Raw genomic sequence first — 23,545 nt, forward strand, 5'->3', positions numbered from 1 at the left:
GCATTAAGATAACATGGTGCTGTAGCAATACCATTTGTCTTAGTTTGAACTAAGTACAAATTCCTGATACGTTTTAATGGTTTTAATGCAATATTATACTTCAAATGCACTACATTGAGGGAAATAAAGTATATTACTATTTACTTCAATTTCTGATTTTCTCTAAGCAGTACTTTTCAGATTACAGATGTTGTATCCTCTTCCTGTGCTGCTAACATCATATATCTCCAGGTGTTTTCATTAAGAGTTTTTGGGATAAAGTAGAAGAAGTGTTCCTTAAAATGTGGGGAAATCTTCTGGGCAGGCGCCATCTTACCTTAAAGAATTCATTATACCCTACTGTCCTACTAGGGCATTGCATTCCAAGAATGCAGGGTTGTTGGTTGTTCCTAGAGTTTTTAAAAGTATAATGGGAGCCAGAGCCTTTTCTTATCAAGCTCCACATTTGTGGAATCAGCTTCCAGTCTGTGTTCTGGCAGCTGACAGCCTATCCGTTCTTAAGAGTGCACTTAAGACCTTCCTTTTTGATAAAGCTTATAGTTAGGGCTGATTAGATTCAGCCCCTAGTTTTGCTGCTATAGCCTTAGACTGTCGGGGGACACCTTACTTCTTCCTTCTGTCTGTCTGTACCTGTGTACTCTCATGTTCCGAATAACCCAGCTTCCCCAAATTTGTTTTTGGTGTCTATCTACCCCGGGATCCTAAGTCGTGGCTGATCCTGTTGCTGTGGTCCTGAGTCCTGGATCCTGAGTCCTGAGTCGTGAGTCCTAGATCTGAGTCCTTGACATAGAGTCGTGGCTGAACCTATCTGTGGTCCTGCCTGACTCTCATCATACTAATTCCCTGATGTCTCCCACAGGATTGTTGACATCCTGGTGGATTCATCTTCATCTTCAATTACATGCATTTCCAAACATTTGGTCTACCTATGTTGTAAATGTATTATCTTTTCAATGTACACACGGCATCTATTGCACGTCTGTCCGTCCTGGGAGAGGGATCCCTTCTCTGATGCTCTCCCTGAGGTTTCTCCCATTTTTCCTTCTTTGGAAGTTTTTCCTTGTACGATGTGAAGGTCTAAGGACAGAGGGTGTCATATTGTCATACTGATATTCTGTACAAACTGTGAAGTCCACTGAGACAAATGTAACATTTGTGATATTGGGATGAACATTGATTGATTGATTGATTGATTGATTGATTGATTGATTGAGTGATTGATTGATTGATTGATTTATTGATTGATTTATTGATTGATTGATTGATCTTCCAACTTTTTATACAAAGCTAATGAAAAGTTGCCTTTTTAGGGATTTCATAGAATATGATGCATTGCTTTAGACCCCAAAGCATGATATATATTAGCAAACACTGACAAGGAACATTTTTTACTGTTTACACTTTAGTTTGTTGATACTTACTTGAGGTTTTGAATGCAGGACTTTTACTTGTGGTGGAGTATTTTCAAATGGTGATATTAGCACTAAGCTCCCAAATGTATGTAAACCGAGGGCTCTACATACTGTACAACATCAGCCATACAGTATGCTGTGATGCACATTTGGTCCGATGCAGCTGCTGCTATTGGTTTGCTAATACCATTTTGTAACCAACTGGTTGCCAGTTTAATCCCAGCAGCTCCAGTTAAATGTAAAAGCACAAACACGAGGAAAAAGACAACTACTTTAATGCCAATAAAAATGCCTTTGCTCTTCAAAGGTTCTCGTATCATTTAGGAATTAACCTCACATATGTGTACAAGGAACCGTTGAGAAACAAGCTTTCATAAAAACGCCCACGCCCACGCACACACACACACAGAAAGTGAGAAAATCCTAAGTACAGGCCTTATGGGACGCCATTTGTGGTAATTCATTCAGAATCCATTGTAACGCATTGTGCAGGCCTAAGTGCCAATCTTCCTTTTTGGTGAGTTTTCATGATTTTATGTCCCATATAAAATGATGCTGTTTGCTCCACAATGGCCTATTTAAGTTACATTAACGCTGAATATTCCCCAGTAAAGAAAATTAAGCCGTGATACTGCGAGATCATCTCGGTTAGTCTTCTCCCCGCCGAGATGTGTCGCTTCGACACCCCGCGGAGAACTGAATGATTCTCATGGACGAGAGATAATAGTGTTGTACAGCGTGTCTTTTTTCCTCCCTTTACCAAACCTGATCCAAAAAACAAGTTGTAATATAGTGTTGTATAATGCTGTTAAGCATAATTAGGCATACAACGGTTGATGCTAACAGCATAGTATGTATGTGTGGTAGATTTTTCCATAGAGCAGTTGATCTAGTGTGAATGTTTTAAGGTTTTTAATAGCTTTCCGCCTGAGATTGAAATCAGATTTTTATCCCACATCCACTTGAACATATAGAAACAGGAAAGTGTTGAAAAGCTCTCAAGTCCATTATGATGCGATGGTATACGAAACTTTGACCACGAAAAAGGCCAACTTTGGCTGGTAATGCTTTTGTAGTTGAGTTCTCTGTCTATAATGTCGAACCTGTAAAACTCATGTGTGGTTCTGTTTGTGTGTGACGCTATGACAAATCTGAAAGCACCTTCAGCCAATCTGAGTAAAGAAATATAACACAATGCCAATAGTCTCTCACATCAAAGTGAAGCACATGAATGCAGTCTAAGATATCAAACACCTCCAAGGCTCCTACTCTAAAAAACATGTGTAAGACTTGCTAAAAAAAAAAGGAAAGGTTTCATAAGAAAGAATATAAGAAAAAAACGTCTGGATTCAGCCCTTACAGTAATTAAAGCAAAAGATTGATGAACACTTTTATGAAAAACGCTGTAATGTTTGTTTTACTTTCTTACATTAAACAACAAGTCTACATAGGCAATTATTATGTTGAATTGTTGCATCGGCAAGAAAAACTTCAGGGATGCTGTTCGCTTTCCACAACACACACATCCACTCTCACGCACACGCACACACTCACCGTAGCCCCTCTGACCTTGTAGGCACTCAGCTTGCTTTAAAGCGCTCTGTAGCGCCCAGCAGTCTGTCTACACTGCAGCTAATTGGCTTCAGCTCCGTGTTCACTGTTAACGTCTCATTACTCATTCCACTTAGAATAACTTCCACAAGTTTGCTTGTGTTCAGGGGTCATTAAAAGTCAAGCAAGCCTTTAATTACAAAAGTGGATCGTTCAGTAAGTAAAGTTGCATCTCACAGCAGTTCTGAATGTACGCTAGTCCTGTGGAAAATGATGAAATACATCCACAATGATCCAGTGGTGGATAGGGGAGAGGGTCCAAAAGTAACAGGGACATCTAAGTGATCCAAGTGACACTTAGCTCTTATTGAAACAATATCATATTCATTGTGTATTAAATAATATTTAAAGGATTAAAACAGTGGATACAACTACAAGTTACAAATAAACAAATAAACATACACAATATACCTTCCTTATAGAATAATTACATTGATATATATCTGTTTTATTGTAGGTTGCTTTTGACCTTCGACACCTCTGTTTTCATCTTCATGTGAAATGCTAAAAACACAAGCATTATGACAAAGAGAAGAATTGTATGGGGATTAAAATCTCTGCATATATGGACAAGAACAAATTCAATTTCAGAGTAAGCTTCAAAACATTTTGTATCATGTTATGTATCCTCTATTCACCAGTTGCTGTTCATACAGAAGATTTGTCTTCTATCTTATCTGATATAAGCTTCTATACACTTTTATAATCTCTTGCCTTACAGATTTAAAGCAGGTAAAGCCTGTTAACCTACTGTCACTTTAATTTACATTTAGTTTGATACTGTGCCAATGATTCAGTGTAATAATAGGATTTGGGTAATATTCCTATAGGGACTTTCAGCTAAGTATTCCATTATCTATTGTATTTGTTTCGTATTTCTGTAAGATTTATTGTCCTTTTCTATTATTATAATGTCCATTATTGTGTGTGTTGTGCACCTTCTGGTTGTCACACGATTTCCCCTTAATCTGGTCCTTAGTCTGGATTTTAAAGTCATTACAGGGATTAAAAACAGGTCCTCAGGGTTATCTTTGACCTCACTTCAATGCATTACATTATTGTCAAATTAATTATTATTCAGATAATTTATTGGTATACAAATATTCCCAAATGCAATTATAATAAACAAAAAATAAAGGTGTTAAATCCTATGAGGCCGGTTTTCAATTAAGGCCTATAGTGTTTGATGAAGACATGAGTGAGATTTGCATCATGTGTTTTTTTTTTTATAATATTTTCTTTCAATAATTCACTCTGGCTAATGTTCCAGATCTTCTATGAAAAATGGGAATCTTTAGTGGTTGGTCTGCTGTGCTAATTGGTACAACCGCCTCAGGCTGAGCTCACATAACAAACGCTCATCGTTCACAGGGCTGCTCTCTCCTGTTATGGGAACACTATAAAAATAGAAACATGACAAATAAAAGCTTAATTAGAACGCCTGGCTCCCTTTCTGGTGCTATGGATAAAACACATGACGTGTGTGCTACTAACATTCAAAATAATTAATAAAACATCTTCAAAATGTACAGACATGTAATAATACAGAAAGAAAAAGGCTTAGACGTCTTGATAATGTAGCCCCAACATATTCTGTCATGCCATAATGTGTATATATAATACAAAAATACCATAAGTGTATTGATTGCAATAAAGCAGATATAAATGGGGAAAGTAATGCCAAAATCCCCTTTCCAAATCCACAATCTATTTTTCTCATCACGAGGAATGGTAAGACTTAAATACAGCCTCAATAATAGTCATTATTATTATTTTCCAATTTATTTAAGATGTGTGTTAATTGTAATGCACAGTAAATCTTCGCTGCAGACGAACAGAAGACTCCCATTCAGTAAAAGACGCGCGGCATTAAGTAAGGATTACAACTGGGGCATGCAGGGCGACTGTGCACCATATTGTAGCCTACATCTGCCTTTTAAATCCACAATGAATTAATAAAAGCACTGGTGGGCTGGAATACGAAGCTTGACATATGTGTTTTTTTGTAATTATTATTATTGTTTAAATTTAAATATATATATATTCTGAGCAATTTTGATTGAAACCGTAAATAGTTCAATAATGAAAATACTCAAAAAACAAGATAAAGTTTATTTTTTGCAAATAATTGAAAGATATAAAACGAAATCTGGGCTTTTGTGTTGATTCGGACATGCTTCAGTGCGTTTTGAGAAAAGGAGATGAAGCATTTCAATATGGTAATCACTCACCCGGGGCATGTTTCATTTATTGACAGATTTCATGTTAAATGTCTCAAGCTCACTTAGTGTTGTAGCTCTTAATTTATTATGTTTTGAGCTCTCTCTCCCTCGTTCTCCCTGCTTTGACCCTTCGAGGTCACACAAGCAATTCTTTTTTTAAACGCATGATTAATTTCTCAGTAGGGCTACGGGCTAATGCATTATGAAGAAAGTGAAATGTATTCCAAAGGGGCTAATAGCGCTATTGTATTCCAATAAGCCTTTTCCTGCTTCGCATGGTTTAGACATGCTCCGCGTTTGATAACATGTCAGCGACATCTCTCTCAGCTTGGAGAAAGTTGTGAATAATTACGTCTCTTTCTAAAAAAAAACGTTCATTATTGGTTAAAAACACAGGGATTTTGCAAGTTTAATTTTGTTTAAGAGATGTCAATGCAACCACAAGCGTAGTTCGTTAGGTATTTATTAAGATACAAAAATCGACGTTACTCGGAGTTTGAAACTTCCGAGCAATACAACACTTCAATCCATTTATAAAAAATAAAAAAACACTCTAAACAACTCTGTGTTAATTTCTTACATTTCAATTAAAAACTTTATTTAAATCGCCTAAGCTTCTAAACCTTTACTCTACCTGCTTTTTGTGACGTGGGCTATTATAATTTCCTCTCATCGCTAGTGTGACGTCACTGCCTTCAATCGCTGCGGCCCGTGCGTGGCTCGCGCCTGCAGAGCCCCCGCCGCCTCCCCCTCCTCTCTTGTCCCTTCTCAGCTATAGTGGTCCCGTGGCGTCCGTCCGCGAGACAAAAGCACGCGCAGTGACAACCTAAATTGGTTTGAAAAGGAGCAGATGGGGCTCGTGCTCTCTACTGTGTCGCTTTTACGAACACACACACACACACACACACACACACACACACACACACACACACACACACACACACACACACACACACACACACACACACACACACACACACACACACACAATATGCACGCACGCACAGATTTGTGTCATGTTTATCAAGATGCTATTGAAAACAGATTGGGCCAGAATAAATTACAGGCAGTCTCAATATCCAACAGTCTTTTAAAAGGATTGAGAATTGATTAGATGGATACACTTAACAATTACTAATAATAATTCCAAAAAAGAAGTTGATTCAAAAAGTTATTGTCTTTGTGCATTTTATTGCATTTATAAATAATTTAGAGAACAAAAATGGACTGGAAAAGGACTGTTCTGACACAAATAATGTATTATTACATTACTAAAGGGTTAACAAATATATATATATATATATATATATATATATATTGTTAAACATGCAGCATTAACTATAGCTTGTGTACAAATATGTTCATGTAGAGATCAGAATGAAGTCAAGTACACTATATAGCCATACCAGTTGCTTTATATTTCTACCCCATGTCTATTGTTACCTTTAATCTGAATGCATGCAGGCCTATATGCCAAAGTTCTTTTAACCACCTAAACACTGAACCCTTACAGCCCATGACAAGGGTCTGCGTGTGTAACATTAGAATATTAGGTCCTGTTATATCAGCCATTGCAAGAAATTGTTTAGTAAGTAATCTTCATCCCAGGACATGAAACATGAGCCAAAGAAGAACAAGTCATAAAAACAACTTTCTTCAGTTGTTTTAATTAAAGAGGACAATCAGTATTTGGGACAACATTTCCCTTCATCCCCATGCAGAGTTAAATTAGATATTGTCTTGCAATGCAGACGTTTACTAACGACTATGAGGCAGCTCTTATCTGGGTTATGGACTTACTATTTAGGTCTGCACTTCATATCTGTAATTTTCCTGCATATTTCTAGTGGAAGCAGTAATTGAGCAGCCATGCCTCGTCTAAGAGCTTGGAGCAGGGCCGTAGGAATTCCTAGGCCCTCTGATGCAGTACTGTGGTCGCACCCCCATGTTTGTCCCGACGCACCGTCACATGTGTTGAATACGAAGATGTGAGTATAGTCTCCCATATTCTGTCTGCTGTCTTTGGCACACTGCATCTGTGTTTAAAAACGACATAATTTCCGATGCCAATCTCCTTTTTCAGCAGTTTCTCGGTGAACACTTTGCATCTCACAAATTGTGTTTATCAAAAGTCAGTTGTTTTCCAGAAATGCCAAAGATGCCCCCTAAAAGTGTGCAGTCTAGCACCATCATACAATTGAATGGCAAAGCTTGTATTGTAGTTATGACTGGTTTGGAGCCATGTGCAGTGTCAAACACATTTTTTTATAAATATTCATTAAGTGACTTATAAAGCAATTTAGCTAAAAATTATGTTAATGTTGTATTGGGTCTGCTTATAGTGAAGGTCGGAGGACAACCATAGACTGTACAAAGAGGAGAACATGTAAAGTTACCATCTAATTTCCTGCACAATCAGATGTGTATAAAGTGTCTACATTACATTTTTAATTTTTTTAGATGTAACTTTTATTCACCATTCAGTACGGTATTGCTACGGGAGCAGGTTGGGGCTAGATGCCCGAGGACACGTCGACATGTTGACTGCAGGGAGTCGAAACACCGACCTTCCGACTGAAATACGCTATTTCACCCCTTACGCTTTTTCAGCATGCTCGTGCATCTCTCAGTCCGTCTATGTTGCTACTTTGACTTTTTCAGCTCGTGACGTGAGTATCAGTTAGCAAGATATCTTTTAGCTGTTCTTCAACTGAACCAAGCAAGAATAAAGTGTGTGGAAGTGACTACGAGTGTGTCCTGTATGGTGGGCTGAACTCGCGCTACACGCCAATCAAACACGAGGCAGGTGCGTGGTAGAGTGAGAGAGAGAGAGAGGGGGAGAGAGACTGCGAGATATACTGCGAGAGAGAGAGTCGGATTAGTACAGCGCGTGGAGTCTCTGAGAAGCGAATAAAGCCGGCGCGAGCGTCGCAGTTTACTCACATCTCACGAGCTGCTCCTCAGTAGACAGTTGGAGACAGAAACCGGTACCGCATCCCGGATATATATCAGTACAATTCGCGTGATAAAAATGAGTATTTTAAAGCTGCGTAGGATAAATCGATTTCTCTTGTAACGGGAGACTTTTTTTGGATACGCTGTGACAGTTTTGGGGATTCTCGGGAGTCAGAGGTAAGGACTGCTCATCGATTTCTGTCTGTAAAGTTAGCTTAAATAGTTGGTTAAAATGAGCGTACTTAACATCATCTGTGTGGGACAGAAAACATGCTTTAAAAAAGTATTTATTCGATTAAAATGCTTGAGAAGTTGAGAGTGGATTTTTTCAAATGCCGTCCATTTAAATTAATATGGGCCCGTTGCATCGTCAAGTGTTTATATGTTGTTATCTGTATTATTTGTAGGCTATTATTATTATTATTATTATTATTATTATATTTTAGTTATAACATGAACAAACCTTTTCCGTTAATATTGTTCAATGGACTAACATAATGCCTGACTTACCGATAAGTCTGCTGCTTTAATAAAGGCCTACTGTACTCGGCGAGTAAACTTGTGCTTCAATAAAATTACACACATTTAAGTCGTTAAATGTTGAGTTATTTGAAGCTTAACTCTTTAGTCATATTGTTAATTGCTAAATAGTTGTACAGGCTTTTGCTATTTCTCGTTAATAGCAAAAACGTTAAATATAAACATATTACAATCTAATTCAAAACGAAACCTGTCTGTTTAATATAACCACATTTCAGTTCGTTTTTATTATTTGGAATTGTAGTTTTCCTTAATGTAATTTTCAATTTAATTCGTTATAAATAGCAGCATCTTATTTGTGTTTTTAGTTTTTAAATCATTACACATTTCATGCACATAAATATCACGTGCTTTAGGTAATTTCAAAACTGTTAATTTCATAAGACTTTAATAATGAAGTAAAAAAAAAAGTGGTTTTGATGTCACAGGACATTTCCAGTAAAACATTTATTTCGCAATAAATGTCCTGCCATTTTCGTGATACTGCTTTAAAATATATCTAAATAAATCATATGGATAAAAAAGCGAAGGAATGCAGTATTTAGATAGGAAGAAAGGTCCAAAGCCAACTTTCCTAAATGAAGTTGACGTGACAAAACTGGAGGGTTTTATTACCTTAAAATGATTTATATGGGCAGTGTATGTTTCCTGTATCCTATTAACATGTTTAGGTTACTCCGCTTTCTAGATGAAGGATATTTCAAAATGTAAAAACACATTTAAATTAATTGAAATGTAATGTATTAATTAAATTAATGTATGCCTATTTGTTTGTGTAGGAATATGGATAATACTACTTTAACTGCAACCATTATGTTGCAAGCTTGTGTTTTCATAGTTAGTTTATTGTTTAAAACATACACAGGCAAATACACTCATTACTTTTACATATATAAATGCTTCTGAGAATGTATTTCTTTAGTTAAATAAATGTAATTGATTTCCATTAGTTGATTATTACAAACTGTTGTGTTTGCTGTTTACATAACATTCAACTTAGTTTCACAGATTCATTCAGTATCTTTATCCAGTTCTTTTTTTATGTGCCCTCAATCAGTTTTTGTAGTTAAGAAAACAAATCAATTGTTATTATATTTTGTAAGGACTTATTTGACATTTCAAAAATGTGTTCAGTTCTGTAAAGATCGAAAGACAAACAACGTTTGCTGTTTTTCTGTAAGATTGGGTAACAGAAGCTTTTCATTTAAATGCATTTCGTTTCAAATAATACACATTCTTTTTAATATGCACTTGTTCACACATCATCAGCTTGTTTCTGGGCACACCTACGTGGTAGAATTAGTGTTTCTTATAATAAAAAATACCCAGCTCCCTCTCCTCCCTAGATTAATTTCATATTTTTTTTAATACAGGGAGACAGAATGTGTCTGTAAAGAAATAAGAGGATTTGTATGTGGTTAAAAAAAATCAACAAATGTTTTCCTTCTTCCTTTCTTTTTGAATGCAGGTCTTTCTACACACCCTTTTCCTCACAGTATGGATAAGACCCATCTTTCGAGCACTAATGACATCATAATGACAAGCTCCACAGGCTCCTACCAGCAAGAACCCCTGACACCACCCAGATCCGCCCATCTCCACTCCTCATCCTCCTCTTTATCTTCTCCCTCGCCGTCCTCATCCTCCCCACCCATGAAGCCAAACCAAGTTGGCCAGGTCATCCTGTATGGCGTTCCCATCGTATCGCTGGTTATCGATCACAACGAGAGACTTTGCCTGGCTCAGATTTCCAACACACTCCTGAAGAACTATAGTTATAATGAGATTCACAATCGGCGCGTGGCGCTGGGCATCACCTGCGTCCAGTGCACTCCGGTTCAGTTGGAGATCCTCCGTCGGGCCGGCGCCATGCCCATCTCATCGCGGCGTTGTGGTATGATCACCAAGCGTGAAGCCGAGCGCCTCTGCAAGTCCTTCCTGGGAGAGAACGCACCGCCGAAACTGCCCGACAACTTCTCCTTCGATGTGACACATGAGTGTGCCTGGGGTAGCCGAGGTAACTTCATCCCGGCACGCTACAACAGCTCCAGGGCAAAATGCATCAAGTGCTCGCTTTGCAACATGTACTTCTCCCCGAATAAGTTCATTTTCCATTCCCACCGCACGCCGGAAGCCAAGTACACCCAGCCCGACGCCGCCAACTTCAACTCCTGGCGTCGACACCTCAAACTCTCTGACAAGATCCCAGCTGATGAGTTAATCTTCGCATGGGAAGACGTCAAAGCTATGTTCAACGGAGGCAGCCGGAAAAGAGCGCTGCCGTCTTCGTCCCATTGTTCCTCCATGGGGCCCATGAAGAATCTCGCAGGTTCCGTTCACATGATGGGGTCTGACCTGGGTGCTCAGAAGAGATCCCGCTTTGACGACGATGATGACCTGGATGGAGGCAATCTGTCTCCCCGTAAGACATCACGTAGCTACCCTGTCATCCCCGTCCCGAGCAAAGGCTTCGGCATGCTGCAGAAGTTCCCTCCCACGTCGCTCTTCCCTTCGCCTTACCCCTTCCCAGCATTCGGTCTCTGCCAGCAGAAAAAAGATGACAGTGATGTTTCAGGTGTGCAGAAAGGATCAGGGTTGTCAGGTCTTTTATGGCCCGGCCGCAAAGACACTTTTTATCCTCCTTTCTGCATGTTTTGGCCACCAAGAGCGGCGGGAGGAATCCCTGTCCCTACTTACCTCCAGCCTCAGCCCAGCGCCCTCTCCTCCCTGGCAGACAACCCCTCTCTCAGGCAGGCCTTTTTGGATCTCTCAGACCACAGCGAGCCTGGAGTAGTAGCTGGCAACGGAAATAGTGTCAGTGCAACCATGGCCCCCGGGACTGCCTCAGCCAGACCCGGGCTGTTTGACCCAGAGTGTACAACAGTAACCCCTGACCTCCGCCCTGTGACCTCAGAAGGCTGGCTCAAACTTCTGGACACCCCAGCCCTCCAAAGCAGGAAGCCCAGCTACGGCTCAGCCTTCAGGCCCGTCATTAAGGACGCCGAGAGCATCGCTAAGCTCCACAGCAACGGGGGAACAGATGAGGACTTTGTAGTGGCCAGGTCTGAACGCCACCAGCGGCTTTCGCCCAGCAGCAGCTGTAGTTACGGAAGTGAAAGTGGAGGCGATGTAGAGGCGGAGGGAGTGGAGAGTGAGGAGGAGGGGGAAGTGGATGTGGAGTCGTCAAAGCAGGAAGACGAGGAGGAGGAAGGGGTCTTCACAAGCAGGCTGCCACAGACTCAAACCAACCTGTACCACCCTGCGCTAAGCGACAGCCATGGAGAGGAGAGGGGGAAGGAGAGAGGGAGTGGCGCTGTGTACACCAGCACCTCCCCTCCCTCCTCCTCAGACCCCATTCGGCAGGGGTCCCCCAGCCTGCCAGCATCCCCTTCAGCCAGCCTGCCTCTCTCCGGCTCCACCCCGCCTCACCGAGAGGACCCTGCTTACAAAAACGTAAATATCCCCGCAGGCCACTTTAGCTAATTATTATTTAAATGGTGCCGCAGTCAGGCAGCGATGTGATCTGCATAAGCAGATTGATAGACCGGTTTCTCCCTGAAGAAATTGAAACAGTCACCCCAACTCTGATCCGGGCTAATAGGCCCAGGTGTGGGTTGTTTAATGGCCACGGTGTGTTTGTTCTCCCTCTGTCACCCCAGCCTGTTAGGGCAACTCTAATCTTTAACCTGCCGACTCCCACATTAACCAGGCCTCTGAGGGAGAGAAAGAGGGGGGGGGAGGGGAGAGTTATGAGGAGCATTTTAAACAGAACAGTCTAATTATTCATTGTGTAACATCAATGGATAGGGAACAACCTTACTCTCCAAATTAGATCATTACAAAGGGATGAAACCCATGGGCTGATTAAAAAGGAGATAGCATTTGTCAAGAAATGATTTAAATGTTTGCACAAATTAAATCCATATTAATAAAACATTTGCAGGTCTTTAGATAAAAAAAGGAAACCCATGTTTATCAACACTATTCATCTCATCAACACATCTAGTTTACAAAGAAATGCTTTTACTATAGGAAGTATATCCTGCTTTGATGCCATTGAAGTATCTTTTGCATAACGTTTATATGAAATTCTTACTGACTGCTTTTCTTTCAGGTTCACAAAAATAGAGATGAAGGACTACCTGTGTACGCGACCAAAGACAACTCCAGCCTTTCTGGTGAGCAGACATTACTCTGTTTTTTAAACTTTTCTTTTTAAAACTACACCATTTTCTTTTTTAAGTCCATAATGGAAGATTATTTATATATAATAAAATATTAAGTATTTCTTCCTTGACATGATGCAGCCGTTCCCATCTGTTTCGTGCAATTCCCCCTTTTGAGTCTCTCTCAAAAGTAAAAATACATTAAAAGCAAAAAGCACTTTCTCTCTCTCAAACAAAAAGCCCTACAATTTGCATGGGATGCTTGACGCTACTTCTTTCACCCTACAGTTGTTTTACAATGTCTTGGTTTCATCAAATGTTTGAACAGGTTCATCAAATAGCATCACCCAGTCTATTTCAGCAAGCTGTTACACGCTCTCTGCTGTATTATAGCATCTTTGTTTCCTTTAGTGTCTGAGTGAGTGGTTTTATTGTTCCTCCCTGCGAGGCTCATATTCCTGTGACGTTTCATTTGCTCCTCTCATCTCACACTCTGACCCTTTCGCGGAGTAGAATGTTTTGTGGCCCACACGCACAGGACACACACCATGCGCACACTTAGTTATCTCCATGTGTCCGGATAACCAGCTCAACCAATGGGCCTTACTGACACGCTCTCCCCTCTCTGTCTGTCTCTCCGTCTCATTTTCTCTCAGATGAAAACAAAGAGCAGAGTAGTTTCTTTGTGCCAGAGAGTGAGACAGCAGCGCCCGACTACTGGAGGGAAAGTTCAGGTATGATTTATTTGTATTGTTTTAGTAGCAGATCAAATGCAGGGTTAAAAAAACAACCATTTTTTTAAAACAACATGCTAGTGCTCCTGAAAGAACCATTATTAGTGCAATTTCAATCTCAAGTAGCAGAGAAAATCTAAAGTCTTTATTCATCCTTAGATGCAATCAAACATTCACAAAAGGAAATACAATTAACAACATCTTAACAGCTTGGGACTGTAAATGGAAGTAGGCAAATTAGACCTATACATCTCTTTATCTACAGAGCAGAAATGTCATTTATTTAATTGTGTAAATCCAAAATTAAAAGACATTGTATTTTTTAAGTACGTTCATTTCAAAACACACAATGTTGACGCATTTGCACCGTGTAAAATGTCTATACAATAAAAAAAGAATGCTGATTAAAAAACATGATTTTATATAAGTTTCTTCTTATGACCCAGATGGGACTCGAAATACTTAAAGCAGTGAGAGAAAGCTCCTCCATTCTACAGCTTCATCCACCTCAATCTCCTCCTCCTCCTCCTCCTCCTCCTCCTCCTCCTCCTCCTCCTCCTCCTCCTCCTCCTCCACTCACACAGGATTTAAGGGATTCATATAAATACACAGGAAAAGCAAAGCTGCTTCCGCCGCCGCTCTGCCACGGCTGCTCTCTTTAGCGGCGCTGTCGCCACGGCTGTTACTCTTAGGGGGGCCGTTATAGTTCAACAAGAAAACATCAGCTCGGAGATAAGCAGCCGCGGTGGCAATCTCCATCCAAACCCATATCGCCACCGACATAATTGCCTTTTTTTCCCCCTCCTCAGCGCAAAAAAAACCCCTTTCCCGTTTGAAAAAGATCACAGCTTATTGCCTTTTTATATCTGTCAGGAAAACATTAAAAGTGCTTTATGACATCTGTGCCAACATTTATATCCACCCCCCCCTCCCCACTCCCTCAACCCCTACACACACACACCCACCATAATGATCCCTGCGCATAATGTATAATGTATTTCGAAAAATTACACGAAACAAATTAAATGAGACCACCTTTCCCCTGATTGCCAAACGTCTCCCTGGGCGGTGGGAAGCTCTACGTGATTAGAAGGCCTGATTCCTCCGAGTCCCCCCCCCCGCCCCCTCCCTCCACTGTCTTTAAACTCTCCCTCTGTTTCTAGGGAGAAAAAATAATCTAATTTTCCATTTATGTAATGCAAACCGCCTTGGCTTTGACTATTCACGGTTAATTGACTGTCAAACGAGGTTGTTATCCTCGGGCACTGTCTGCAAATTTGCTTGTCAAATGAGACAGAGAGAGGAGAGGGAAGGAGAGAGGAGAGCTCTCTCTGCTCTAAATGAGAGAGATAGAGAGAAGCATGGGCTTAAGCAGCCGGGATATGAAATGACTGGAGGAGAGAATAAACATATCGAGTGTGCTGGATCGCTTCATTTAAGGCGCACGATGCCTATTTGTCACAATTCAGACATGAAGCGCAACACACACGCATACCAGCAGAAGAACAATATAGAAACTGATGCGGTGGAAAACACTACGAGATAAAGATGTTTGTTAAAAAGGCAGATGAACAATTGTGAAGTTTTACCTCAACAAGTAGATGCCTTCAGCAAAAGAAAAGCTTTACAAATATACACAATAAGCATCGATACAGTATGTATATGTGGCATATTATAATACAGTTGTACTATACTAATGCAGTGTTCATAGCCACTAGCATTGGTAAATAAAAACACATTTTGACATCGCATGCAACAGTTTGAGAGCAGAGTAAGCTCCAAGCTACGCTTTATTTTTATGCATTTTTTTTATTTCTTGCCAAATTGATGGAAAGGCCCTTAAAGCACCTTTTCAGCACAGACCATTGCTTCATTTTCACAAGCTACAAAATCATTTACTCTAATTCCAGAATGTTCTGTTTCTTAATAGAAAGCCATATTATCTGACAGCAATAAGAGATTGAACAGTGCACTAAAGGTCTCCTTCAGGCTGCCAAGCACAAGCTTACACTGACATCTAGAGGACAAAGAGTGAACTACAGGGCTGTGTTGAAGAGTCTGGGAGGGAAGAAGGGTTAATATACACTTATAAATAAAGTATCAATAAAGATCTAGATTGCAATACATTACAATGTGACTCTGGTATGTGTTGCATTTGAAATATAGTAGTCTCTGATGCCTAAGGACGGGAACACATTGGATATGCTATGTGTCTGTCATATGTCATTGTGCACGTAAAACAAAAATCTAACATGAAGTCTTTCCGTGTTTTAGGTGATCAAAGCCGAGGTTCTGCCTCTCCTGTGGTGCTAAAGAAGGACGTGGAGAACATGGAGAAAGGTAAAGAATGTTCATTTGAGTCGACAATATCCAAGTAAAACATTCAGGATCAGAAAAAGGTTCAGTGCATTGTAGGTTTTCACGTAGAAGCCGTTGGTGTTGTCACATGCAATTAAGATATTAAAAGAAAAACAAGTTAATGTACAAGGTCAAGAACATAAATATACAAAAGAACATCTATACAAAAGAAATGAACAATACACACAATAGAAAACAGTACGACAGATATGTACAACATGACAGCTTAGAGACGGATTTAGCTCCCAGGTGCATAAATAACACATCTGGTAAAAGTCCAAATACCTATTCATTTATAAGTCACTACATTATATGCAGTTTTAACCCCACTGCAGAATACTCTATTTGACCTTCTGTTTTCATTTGTCTCAATTGTAATATATAGTTGACTTATTTCTGCATTTTGCTTGCATGAATCTCTTGAACAATTTCATTTCTTATATTATATATTAAGTATATTGTACGTTGCATTGTTGGAGGTGCACATTTTGATTGCCAAAACGTAGCTATTGTGCATGTTTCAAAATAAGCCTTTGAATCTTGACTCATAAATCTCCTCTCTTTCTCTTCTCCTCCTCCTCCTCCTCCTCCTCCTCCTCCTCCTGCAGAGGAGCTCCAGAAGGTTCTGCTGGAGCAGATCGACTTCAGGAGGAGACTGGAGCAAGAGTTCCACGCTCTGAAGGGCACCTCACCATTTCCTGTCTTCCGTAAGTCTATTTGTCACATCATTCAAGGTCAACGTGTCCTTCTCTGTCTTTCTGAGGTTCCCTTTCCCCCCCTGCTCTTATCTTTTGTCTTTCCTTTGTCTTTCTAAACCTCCTTTACCCTCCATCGACTGTTTTATAATAACTTTACTTGATCAGTTTCTCAAATGATAACACTGCTCAGGCTAATCATAGATCCTAACGCTCATTTCAGATAATTTCCAAGACCAGATGAAAAGAGAGCTCGCCTACAGAGAAGAGATGGTCCAACAGTTACAGATGGTAAGACTCCTAATGATCCAATCAGCTCTGAGCACTGATGGAAAGGAAATATCATTGCTGCGCCTTGAGACGACAAATAAAACTCCCATTTATGGATAGATGGAGTTTAAAAAGCCTCGCTGTTTGCTTTGAAAAACAATCTTGGTAATGATTTTTCAAAAGGAATATAATTAAGGCTAATTATGAAGCACTTTTCAGTCAAATATAGTTACACAGTTTGAACAGCGAATGAAGAAATCAAAAATGAATAAGGAAATGTGACGATAACAGCCCAATCAACACTATACTGTAGACATGAATAACAAATCCAAACCTATGTCTTAAAACTAAAACTGAATGAAACAAAGAATAACTAAAGCCATCAAAAGGGATCAAGTGGACACTTCTCCTATGGCTCCTTTGTCCGTCAGACGACAGAACCAATCATGTAGTTTGTCTTTCACGGGTGATAAGTTCCTCTGTTTCCGTCCACATCAATCAGCGCAGCAGCTGGCAGACCGGCTGACAGACGCTGTTTGTCTTTGCTTTCTGACACAACTGCACACGCTCGTATGCACATGATCGCAGACCTCGCTCCGAACACACACAACCAGAGCAGGCGGCGCTCATGTAACCACAAAGGCAGACGGAAACATTGCAGCTCATTTATAAGCATGCACATGCACGCGAAAACACGTTGAAAACTGACTAATGTGTCGAGAAGCAGCAGATGGATCTGTCTGAGAGTAATGACACATTCGTTTCACACAGACATTTCAATGAACTCTAGCAACATTTTAGATTTATGTTACTGTGTTATCATTTCATAATGTTGGTTGGATTTGACACCTTAGCCGTCTGGCACAGAGATTCATATTTCCCTTTAAAGGGACCCCAGGTTCATATGTGCAGTTTGTGCCTCTCCTGTCACATGTTTACATACTTTAATGTTCCAAAAGGGCTTTATTGTTCTCCTACTGCATGTGTTTCAAAATGTTGTTCAGCCTGGATCAATCTAAAAATGTTGTCTCTGAATCTTCTTCCCTTCAGATTCCCTACGCAAACATCATCAGAAAAGAGAAGATCAGCTCCCATCTCAACAAATAGCTAAAAGGTCATTGTTACTTTCATTCATTTCAAAATACCGCTTATTAATAAAAACGGTATCAGCACGGTAGACGTCAAATGAACATTTCATTATTTATAACACAAAGCAGCGAGAGTAAGTTCAGCAAGTTTAATTGCCTTTGTATAGTTCTGATAGTGTTTTGGAAACTAGACCACTAGGCTGTAATCAGCCAATTAAACTGGGTTGTTTGCTTTAAAGGGATTATTTCATGGCAAATTGTGAAATTAAAATACATTTTTCTGCTTAATTTGATTGACAATAACTTATCCTGGTCTAGCAAAAAGACATACATAAGTATATACACATTAGTCTTTGAAAAACACTAATCCAGAACATGACACTAATTTGAGTTTCTATGTATTTACTTTCTTCACAGGCAGAATCAACAATGAGAAGAAGACTGCCTGGATTTCTGTGAATGTCCCAAGAAGAAAAAAAACAGAGAAATATACGGGAGAGACCCAAACAGAATACGACTGAATATATTATATAAATACATTTCTTAAGTTCTCTTGGACATTTGTTTTCTTCTGCCTTTGTTATTAGCCCTGTTCAGTGAAACACTTTAGAAGTAGCTGATCAAAGCTGCTTCTCCCTGCCTCCAGTTCATTTCCCAAACTGACTGAACTCAAATGGGCACACACTGGCGACATTAGGGGGAAAAGGGAACATCAAAGCTTCACCCAACCCGGACCAAAGCAACAACAACCCATCTCCTCTTTTGTGAGTTTTAGAGCCGTGAAAAACAAACTGTGAACTTTTCCACGCTCCGAAAGACGAAGAGGGCGGAGTCATAGCAACAGTAAGACTGTGTTATTGTCCATGACTGCTGCTGGCCCAACTGTACATACATCAGACTGTGGACAAGGACGGACTTCTAACATTGATGGATCAGATTGGGACCCTTGAGAGAAAACATTTGGTCCCAAAGGGGATCCTCCTCATCATGTCCAGTTGTGTTCATTGACCCAAACAAACGTCTCATAGCTACCCTGATTGTCAGCATGTCCCTAAAGAGGTCAGATGTTGGTGGTGATTTCATGCGCCATCCTTTACTCCGTTAGATATTACTAACTTCAATATGCCAGATGAAGAACAAGGGAGAAAATGAAATAATTGTTTTTGGGTTTTAAACCTAAAGAGAGAGCAGTATTAAATAAAGGGCAGCATCACGTCACGCTTTAAGCAAGAGGTTTACTATTTGGGGAGTGCACAAAAACCTACAGTATTATTTGCAATGCTGACATTTGTCACCTTTTATTTAAACAGGAAGTTAGCTCCAAACAATATCCTGTGTCACATCCACAGCTCAGCAGCCTTTTTATTGTTTTATTTGTGAATCCTTTCCTCAAAATGAACCCTCCGACCAAATGTTTTTAAACACCGATCCACGGGCAAGGTAACGTTACCACCATCAGCTAAATGATGGGGTGTTGCCAGATGGTTACAACGACAATTAAAGGCCAATCCCTGGTTTCGTGTTTGCTCTCCAAATGAGTATCCGGGACACGAGGAGCAGAAGGCTGGCGTGTGTCAGGGTTGTACATCTACCTGTAAATGATTTGATCTCACTGTATACAATGTCAACGTGAGATTACTGAGCCTCACAGTGAGCCTATATATATGTGTTTGTTTGTTTATTTATTTGAGTACCAGGGCCTAAGACCCTGATTGTGAACATATTATTTATTATAATGTCAAAAAGAAAGAAATGTGTTGATGATGATCAAGTGTGTGTCACAGGGATCACACATGAGGACTCACCCACCTTGTTTATAGAATGAATGAATGGATAAAGTTGTCCTTTACTGAGAGAAATGTTATCATTATAAACTGTTGATGCAGATGTATTAAAATATGTTCTTGTAGTTTCTCTACTATTTATGTGTAAATTAAAAGTCTATACAATAACTGGACTGTGGCTTCATGATTTGCGGTTCATGGAAATCAAATCATTTTCATGTTTCATACTTCATGTTAATGTGTGATAATACAGGCTGGACCATCTCCTAAATTAAGAAAATATATGATATAAAACACGAGGATTTGTAAAAAGAAGACGCATATACGATACACACAAATGAAATAAAGGGAAATAACAGATGTCACAACAGCAGCACAAGTCATTTGACAATGATTATATGAAACAAAATATTTTTTTCAATATTCAATTATTTTTGTATGACTTTATTAGTCAATTTTCATTAGAAGAAAAGAGGACACATATATCATAATTAAAAAATACATGTGTGCCTATATAGCCTATTTTTTATTATTTCGATTTTAGGGAGGATGCATAGTTAGGGACACATAATAATTAAATATGACCTGTTTCCCCCATTAATACATGTGTTTTTAAACGACTACTTTGAAACAAAAGTTCTCTTAAGACCGAAGTACTTATTATTTGCTCGTTCCCGTTTACTACTGTTTCACGACGTCCGCAGCCTCTTTACGGCATCTACATTTTTGGGAGTGGTGGACGCAGAAAAAGAAGGAGGAGGAGGAGAAGTTGCCAGCATGGCGTTTACACTGTACTCTCTCATCCAGACAGCTATTCTGTGCACTAATGCAGTCGCTGTGTTGCACGAAGAAAGGTTTCTCAGCAAGTGTAAGTATCCTTTTTTGTTTAAATCATACATTTTTATAAAAATACGATGTTTACGGTGCTAAAAACAGCTAGCTAAGTGTGTGACGTTACATCATTATCAGCTGCCTATATTATACACAGCCTTTTGTTCTAACATTGAATCGGATTATGTTGGGATTTTTAGGCAGAAGTTTGAGGTTTGTTCATTGGAGAGAAATGTTTAGTGTTGAATAATATAATTTAGCCATTCTTAAAGCTACTAAAGGTAACATTTATGGAAAAACTTAATGTTAAAGGAGTCCTTGTCCTTTTATGCAAATGTCCACGTTCATCATTATATGTTGTGCCTTTACTGTGACATGTCTCCATGCTTTTATGTTCAAAAAGCTCTTTATGTTTCTTATACTGCCTGTGAAGCAGCACCTATTTTCACCCTCTCTCTGAAACCAGAGCCCAGTCTGCTCTGATTGGTTAGCTGGCAGGCTCTGTTGTGATTGGTCAATTGTTCATCCCTTAGCCTATCACGTACAATTTGTTGTAGCGCTAGCCAATAGAAGTTGTACACAGTGATGTTATTTTTTAATGAAGTAAACAATGGAGTCCAAATGAATGTTTCAGTCCCTCTAGGGAACTTTAAGCCATCACAGACCATTTACATGTTGAAACACCTATATGAAACCACAAAAGGCATGTTAGGGACGATTTTAAAAACAAATAAATTTGCTGTTGCGTTTTATTCTCTTCTAACCAATTGTCATCCTGTTTCTTTTCTCTTTTCTTTACTTTCCCCTCTGTTTAACCCCATTTGCTCCTCGCTGTCTTCAGTCGGCTGGGGGGTCGACCAGGGAGTTGGAGGTTTTGGGGACGATCCAGGTGTCAAAGCTCAGATTTTAACCCTCATCCGCTCGGTCCGAACTGTCATGAGAGGTAAGTAAGCTAGTTTACATAGGAAAACATAGATTCCACCTTCTAAAATGTAAGAAAATGTTGAGTGAATGATATATATGTAGTCGTGCTATGTATCATTTGAAAAGATCAGATTCAATGAAGGCCTGACCTATAGAAACCTTATTGGACCCCAAGTTGAAAAAAAACAAGAACATTCATGGATAAAAAACAATGAAAGCACTACATCAGCCAAATATTTTCTGTTTTAAATCAGGAAATATCAAATTACAGAATTCGTAAGTTACCTAATTGTTGTTGGGGTACTTGTATTTGGTAGGCAGCCCTAGCATTCACGTATTTTTTTTAAGGGTTGAGGATTCTGCTAATTCTTTGTCTTCTCTTTTTTCCATAGTGCCTTTGATAATAGTGAATACAGTCTGCATTGTCCTCTTGTTACTCTTCGGTTGACGGCGGTACACTGAGCACCAAAATGAAGCCAGAGGACCAGACGTGCCAAATAACAACCACAAACTTAAACACAGAGAAATATCCATCAGTTAGAGACTTTGCCAGGCATCAGCAGAGTGACGAACGGCATGGGATTAGAAAAAACTTAAACATTTTACACCCAAAGACAAGATGAAACAACTCAACCACAAGTCACAGAAAGTGTGGCCTAAACACCAGGACTAACCCTGACCTCACCTGCGTGTCAGTGGGACACAAAGAGGACACAATGGAAATAATTATTCATCATATCGCCACTTTGTGTTTCATTGTGTGTTTGTCCTCGTTTCAACACTCCGCGATACAATGGTTTAATTATAATGTATGTTTTATCATCTTGTTACAAACGATAATGTAAAACAGTGTTTACAGCAGTAGGGCTTGACAATATGTAAAAAAAAATGAGTTGCCATTTTTATTTATTTCAAACTGGAAGTAAGTTTTTAGGGTGCCAACTTGTATTTCAGGACTTCATTCTGATAGTTTTTAAAGTCCAAAACCTACTTGGCGTTTCCTAGGTGCAGTATACAGATTTTACACAAACAGTCAGACAAATGTTCTGTGATTTATCCGTATGTAAAATGTGGTTAAATGTTTTAATCTAGATTCTAAGCAATGCTGCCAAACGCAACCCAAAACAATCCACATTTGTAGTGTTTACACATCAATTCCCTCTCAATGCCACAAACATTGTAATAGTAATGAGATGTTTTTTTTGTCTTGAAATAAATGTATTATTCAATTCTTTACATTTTCTTTTTTTTCTATCATACATTTGTTTTCACTTTAGTCAGAGTATTTTAAGGACCCCTCTCTTCAGTTTGACATACACATATAATCCACACGTGTGTCCATCCATCCCTGCTCCACTTCATTGATAATCCACATATGTTGTGAATTATCACCCTTTCCTCTGCCACGAAGCTGCACAAATATTTGTATGAACACTACTGTAGATTCTAAGTACGTGGGAGAGGGGATCTGCTGGAATTAGTAGCATATGTTTGTCAAAGAGATTTTCGCAGTAAAGCCACTTTGATCTGTGATTAGTCGGAGTTTAGCGGTGGGTTCACAGTGACATCTGTAAGCGATCATGCGTGAATATGGATCTGCACTTCACAGGTCAGGATGTTTGGGGATTTTCAATGATAAATAATTCAAATGTTGTTTTGACCCTTTAGCTTGTGTGTGTGACTTGTTACTTTTATGATTTCATGGGTATTTTACATGTATTATAAGGAGTGAAACAAACGGGGAAATGAGAGAAAGACGACATGACATGCAGCAGAGGGTCATGGGTAAGATTCAAAACTCGAAGATATGTTGACTTTAATTCTAGAAAGACATCTTCAACATTAACTTGAAAAAAAGGGACTTGATTTTTTTAATGTTACAGATAAACATGAGCTATTTTAAATCGTTACAATTAAGACAACTAAATTAAGTGTATTGGTTTTAGACTTGATAT

The 23,545-nt window shown here is 39.3% G+C and overlaps 2 protein-coding genes across 4 annotated transcripts; both read left to right on the forward strand.

Annotated features, from left to right (window-relative positions):
* The first annotated feature begins 623 nt into the window (after window positions 1-623).
* skor2 (SKI family transcriptional corepressor 2) lies at window positions 624-19,984 on the forward strand. 3 transcript variants are annotated; one of them, XM_079660891.1, is made up of 9 exons: window positions 624-760; window positions 10,209-12,193; window positions 12,855-12,918; window positions 13,563-13,640; window positions 15,915-15,980; window positions 16,607-16,705; window positions 16,917-16,984; window positions 18,014-18,077; window positions 18,469-19,984. In XM_079660891.1, exons 2-8 carry the CDS (start codon window positions 10,238-10,240, stop codon window positions 18,068-18,070), a joined length of 2,388 nt encoding a protein of 795 aa, XP_079517017.1. In that variant the 5' UTR covers window positions 624-760; window positions 10,209-10,237; the 3' UTR covers window positions 18,071-18,077; window positions 18,469-19,984. The 3 variants fall into 3 exon arrangements, with proteins under 3 accessions (XP_079517017.1, XP_079517016.1, XP_079517018.1); XM_079660890.1 differs by lacking the exon at window positions 624-760 and adding an exon at window positions 7,763-8,377; XM_079660892.1 differs by lacking the exons at window positions 624-760; window positions 13,563-13,640 and adding an exon at window positions 7,763-8,377.
* Window positions 19,985-20,539: 555 nt separating this feature from the next.
* Window positions 20,540-22,824, forward strand: ier3ip1 (immediate early response 3 interacting protein 1). The gene is made up of 3 exons (XM_079656794.1): window positions 20,540-20,703; window positions 21,508-21,609; window positions 21,983-22,824. The coding sequence occupies exons 1-3, from the start codon at window positions 20,613-20,615 to the stop codon at window positions 22,036-22,038; spliced, it is 249 nt and encodes an 82-aa protein (XP_079512920.1). The 5' UTR covers window positions 20,540-20,612; the 3' UTR covers window positions 22,039-22,824.
* Window positions 22,825-23,545: the final 721 nt, after the last annotated feature.

This window comes from Notothenia rossii (genome assembly GCF_949606895.1).
Source record: "Notothenia rossii genome assembly, chromosome: 11".
Taxonomy (NCBI): domain Eukaryota; kingdom Metazoa; phylum Chordata; class Actinopteri; order Perciformes; family Nototheniidae; genus Notothenia; species Notothenia rossii.

Bases quoted from the DNA above. Each gene is read 5' to 3' on its own strand.
- skor2 (XM_079660891.1), top strand. From the start codon at position 10,238: ATGGATAAGACCCATCTTTCGAGCACTAATGACATCATAATGACAAGC. The intron at 13,641-15,914 runs GTATGATTTATT...TCCGTGTTTTAG, and splicing joins CTACTGGAGGGAAAGTTCAG to GTGATCAAAGCCGAGGTTCT. The intron at 16,985-18,013 runs GTAAGACTCCTA...TCTTCCCTTCAG, and splicing joins TGGTCCAACAGTTACAGATG to ATTCCCTACGCAAACATCAT.
- ier3ip1 (XM_079656794.1), top strand. From the start codon at position 20,613: ATGGCGTTTACACTGTACTCTCTCATCCAGACAGCTATTCTGTGCACT. The intron at 20,704-21,507 runs GTAAGTATCCTT...CGCTGTCTTCAG, and splicing joins AGAAAGGTTTCTCAGCAAGT to TCGGCTGGGGGGTCGACCAG. The intron at 21,610-21,982 runs GTAAGTAAGCTA...TTTTTTCCATAG, and splicing joins GGTCCGAACTGTCATGAGAG to TGCCTTTGATAATAGTGAAT.